Source organism: Chrysemys picta, chromosome 1 (assembly GCF_011386835.1).
Source record: "Chrysemys picta bellii isolate R12L10 chromosome 1, ASM1138683v2, whole genome shotgun sequence".
Taxonomy (NCBI): domain Eukaryota; kingdom Metazoa; phylum Chordata; order Testudines; family Emydidae; genus Chrysemys; species Chrysemys picta.
The window spans coordinates 350,659,475-350,664,557 of NC_088791.1; the positions used below are offsets into that span (position 1 = coordinate 350,659,475).

The 5,083-nt window shown below is 44.3% G+C and overlaps 1 protein-coding gene across 1 annotated transcript; it reads left to right on the forward strand.

Moving 5' to 3' along the window:
• The first annotated feature begins 1,318 nt into the window (after positions 1-1,318).
• On the forward strand, positions 1,319-2,278 carry LOC101950949 (olfactory receptor 51G2-like). Its single transcript, XM_005312744.2, has one exon. It carries the CDS (start codon positions 1,319-1,321, stop codon positions 2,276-2,278), a length of 960 nt encoding a protein of 319 aa, XP_005312801.2.
• The last annotated feature ends 2,805 nt before the right edge of the window (positions 2,279-5,083 follow it).

Genomic DNA, 5,083 nt, shown 5'->3' on the forward strand with positions numbered 1-5,083 from the left:
TGTACCCTGCCCTCTCATAGCGTGGAATCCCATGATCCTGCCAACCTCCCACACTGTGCTACAGCACACTATGTGTCAACTGTGGGTAGAGCAGGACCGAAAGGGTATGGCGCCCGTGGTCCTTCTCTCTGGGAGTCTGTGAGAAGTGGTGAGACAAGTGACCGGTCAGCCTTCTTGAACCAAAATATTATTTAATCTAAACAGCAGGAGACTAACATGGGAGAATAAGAGAGTTTTCAGCCAACCGTCTATACACATCTCTAACCCCAAGGCCTCCAACTCCGACGGGGACCCAGGCAGGCCGAAGGCCATCAGACTTCCCCAGAGGTGTCTGTGTCTGTCAATGTGAAGAGCTTCTCGGCAATAGTTGCCCCACCTCTGAACAGAATCCCAGCCCTGGCAAAACAAGTTATGTAACATGGTGGTAGCCCGAAATAGATTCTTCCCAGTTTGTATCTCCAGTATTGTCTCTCAAAACCCCATGTACTGGAAAGAAGCAGTGGCATAATTTGAACTCTCAGGAGTGGAGAAAATGATAGATAGATAGATAGATAGATAGATAGATAGATAGATAGATAGATAGATAGATAGATAGATAGATAGATAGATTAGATAATGAGGCATTGAAATATGTTTATAAATAGCTTCAGTGTAGGACAGATAAATACAATGACAGCTTTCACCATGCTCTCACCATATGTTTACATGCATGTCAAGATAAAATGGGCCACTCTGAGATGTGGACGGCCAGAAAGGGTGTCTGTGTGAAGGTCACAACTGTAAAATCAAACAGCGTTCAAGTAGGCTGTGGAATTCAAAGCCGCAAGATATCAATGTGGACAAGAGTTTAGCAGTATTTAAAGAGGGACTGTAGACATATATGGGTTACCAGAATATTTAATTACAGTAGTGAAGATTTAAAAAAAAAAAGTCTTGGAAGGGCTCAAAACCTTCCTGATTTACAGCACAAAATATGTCTAACTATTGGGTCTCAAGGGGGAGGCACATTTCCCTGGGAGCAGGTTATCAAATAGATGCCTATTAAATGGCTTCTTCCACCTTCCTCTGCAGCATCTGGTACTGGTCACTGGATACTGGGCTAGATGGACTACACGTCTAATCCAGTCTGGCAGTCCCTATCTTTCTCTCGGTGTTGTAAATCCAAGACAATATTTTTGCTCATCTGCCTTGAGCTCCTGGGAGTCTCTAGACTTTCACTGAGAGCGGAAAGATGTCTTGTTAAATATCATCTAGTTTCCTGTTCTTTTTTCTTTTCAGGAAGGAAAGTTAAACATTTCTTGGACCTGCCCTGTATATTATGTCAGCTGTCAATGACACCAAATTCAACTCTGCCGTTTTCCTTCTCACCGGGATACCTGGCCAGGAAGAAGTCCATTTCTGGATCTCTATCCCCTTCTGCTTAATGTATGTTATTTCGATAGTAGGAAATTCAGTCATTCTGTTCGTTATAAAAACAGATTCAAAGCTCCATGATCCCATGTACATTTTCCTTTCCATGTTGGCCATCACAGACCTTGGCATATCAATATCCACCATGCCGACGATTCTGGGCATATACTTGTTTAAATCTAGGGAGATCAGCTTCGAAGCCTGTTTTGCCCAGCTCTTCTTCATCCACTCGCTTCAATTAATTGAATCCTCCATGCTCTTGTTGATGGCCTTTGACCGCTTCGTTGCAATCTGTAACCCACTGAGATATTCTTCAATCTTAACCCTGCCGAGAATAGCCAATATGGGACTGGTGTTTGTGCTAAGAAGTTTGGCTGTAATATTCCCACTCCCATTTCTACTGAAAAGGTTCCAATACTGTCGAGTTAATGTCCTCTCCCATTCCTACTGCCTGCACCAGGAAGTCATGAAGATGGCTTGTTCAGATATCACAGTGAACAGCATCTACGGCTTGATTATTACACTCTTAACGGTGGGGCTGGACTCACTGTTCATCTTTCTCTCTTATGTGATGATCCTCAAAACAGTGCTGAACATCGCGTCCAATGCAGAGTGCCTCAGGGCCCTGAACACCTGCGTCTCCCACCTCTGCGCTGTCCTGCTGTTCTATTCAGCAGAGATCAGCCTTGCGGTGTTACACAGATTTGGAAAGGGCTCATCTCCCTTGCTTCAAACTGTCCTGGGATACAACTCCCTGCTGGTCCCACCCCTGATTAATCCAATCGTGTACAGCCTGAAAAGCAGACACCTGCGTGCAGGGATAATCAGAGCATTCTTCAAGTTCATTAACCTGCTGCAGAGCTGCTGACACAGGACATGATAAACACGGCCCACCTATTCCATCCTGGAGCCTTACATCCAAGACTACATGAGACAGAGAGAGTAGAGAGAGGTCCAGACGGGGTCTAATACCTGGAGCAATTAGAGACGGGCTGGTGAGGGAGGACATTGCATTAGGGGATGGAGACCAAGGCAGGCAGCAGCAGAGGGGGAGGGACCACCACTAAACCTCTACAAGGAATCTTAAGAGGGATGCTGGTAAGAGTAATGTGGAACATGTAAAAAAAATGAAATATTTGATTGGAGAGTGGGTAAGGAACAAAGGTGTAACAAGCTTTGAAGGGAAGCACAGACCTCAGGATTTTAAAAGGACATATTTTTCCTTTTGGCTCCTTAAAAAACAGGGAGGTTTTTTTTAAAAGTACACTTTTTTTTTTTTTTTTTTTTTTTTTTTTTTTTTGCTGAGAGCAGCTGAAGTTTTTTTCTTTGCCTGAAGGCAGAGTACTTGAGCTACAGCAAAGGAATTCACAAGCTGTTTTTTTCCCCTAGCTCTCAGGCTAGGCTACAGTAATGGCAGGAAGGTTAGCAAAGATAACTGAAAATGAGGTCCAGAAAAATCTGGAATTAGTCAGATTGGAGGCAGAAGAAAAACAGAAGGAACATGAAAGAGAAATGGAATTAAAGAGCTTGGAGCTGGAGGCAGAGGAGAGAAGAGAATTGAAGCACTTGGAGGCGGAGCAGAGAAAAGAGGCAAAGTGTTCGGAGACAGCGTTAGAGCTGAAGCGCTTAGAGCTGGAAATGGTTAAGCTGGGTCGACAGGGTAACCCTAACAGTCCTTCTCCAGGTACCGCTCCCCATTCCAAGAAATTCCCCACATACAAGGTAGGGGATGATACAGAGGCCTTTTTAGAAAATTTCAAAAGGGCCTGCCTTGGGTACAACACACCTATAGACCAGTATATGGTGGAGCTGAGGCCTCAGCGCAGTGGACCCTTAGGAGATGTGGCAGCGGAAATGCCTAAAGAACACATGAATGAATACAAACTTTTTTTAAAAAAAGTCAGAATTAGAATGTGGGTAACACCTGAGCATGCCTGTCGGCGGTTCAGAGCCCTCAGGCGGAAACCAGATGTGGCATTTTCCTGACACGCCTACCACAGTGTAAAAAATTGGGATGCCTGGATATCAGGAGCAAGTGTTAAATCTCTGGAAGATCTGTCTCTCCTTATGCAAATGTAGCAGTTCTTAGAGGATGTTCCTGAGGAAATAGAAAGGTACATCCTAGATGGGAAGCCCAACACTGTAATCAAAGCAGGGGAGATTGGAACCAAATGGGTGAAGATGGACGAGAAGAAGAAAGCTGGTAGCGGAGAAGAAGAAAGCTAGTGAGCAGTTAGTAGCTGTTTCTGGAGTTTTTTGTTGTTGTTGAAGAATTGCCACTTTTAAATCTACTAAAACTACACACTGCACAACAAAAACACTAACCCAGGAACCAATCCTGCAACAATTCTGTTGTCAACTCTGTCCACGTATCTATTCAAGAGACACCATCATAGGACCAAAGGACATCAGCCTTACTATCAGGGGCATGGTCTCCTGCACTTCTTGCAATGCGGTATATGCCATCATGTGCTAGCAATGCCCTTCTGCCATGTACATTGGCCAAACCGGACAGTCTCTACGCAAAAGAATAAATGGACACAAATCTGACATCAGGAATTATAATATTCAAAAGCCAGTAGGAGAACACTTCAATCATCCTGGACACTCAATAACAGACTTAAAATTGGCGATTCTTCAACAACAAAAAATTCAAAACCAGACTCCAACGAGAAACTGCAGAACTGGAATTAATTTGCAAACTGGACACCATCAAATTAGGCCTGAATAAAGACTGGGAGTGGATGGGTCATTACAAAAACTAATTTCCCCATACTAATTTTCCCCCTACTGTTACTCACACCTTCTTGTCAACTGTTTGAAGTGGGCCACCCTCATTACCACTACACAAGTGATTTTTTCCTTCCTTGGTATTCTACTGTTGAGAATAGCCTACTTCCACTTTAACTGAATTATCCCATTAGCACTGACTCCCTATTTGGTAAGGGAACTCCCATCTTTTCATGTACCGTGTGTATATATACCGCCTACTGCAGTGGTCTCCAAACTTTTTTGATCACGCACCCCTATCAGTAAAAAAAAATTGAGCATGCACCCCCTGCCATACCGCAGGGCTGGCTCTACCATTTTTGCCGCCCCAAGCAAAAAAAAAAAGCCAGTTGGCAATCGGGGGAGGTCCCGGATGACTGGAAAAAGGCTAATGTAGTGCCCATCTTTAAAAAAGGGAAGAAGGAGGATCCGGGGAACTACAGGCCAGTCAGCCTCACCTCAGTCCCTGGAAAAATCATGGAGCAGGTCCTCAAGGAATCAATTATGAAACACTTAGAGGAGAGGAAAGCGATCAGGAACAGTCAGTATGGATTCACCAAGGGGACGTCGTGCCTGACTAACCTAATTGCCTTCTATGATAAGATATCTGGCTCTGTGGATGAGGGGAAAGCAGTGGATGTGTTATTCCTTGACTTTAGCAAAGCTTTTGATACGGTCTCCCACAGTATTCTTGCCGCCAAGTTAAAGAAGTATGGGCTGGATGAATGGACTGTAAAGTGGATAGAAAGCTGGCTAGATCATCGGGCTCAACGGGTAGTGATCAATGGCTCCATGTCTAGTTGGCAGCCGGTTTCAAGTGGAGTGCCCCAAGGATCGGTCTTGGGGCCAGTTTTGTTTAATATCTTTATTAATGATCCAGAAGATGGTGTGGACTGCACTCTCA

What these genes read in the sequence shown, in the direction of transcription:
- LOC101950949 (XM_005312744.2), top strand. Translation starts at nt 1,319, where the DNA reads ATGTCAGCTGTCAATGACACCAAATTCAACTCTGCCGTTTTCCTTCTC.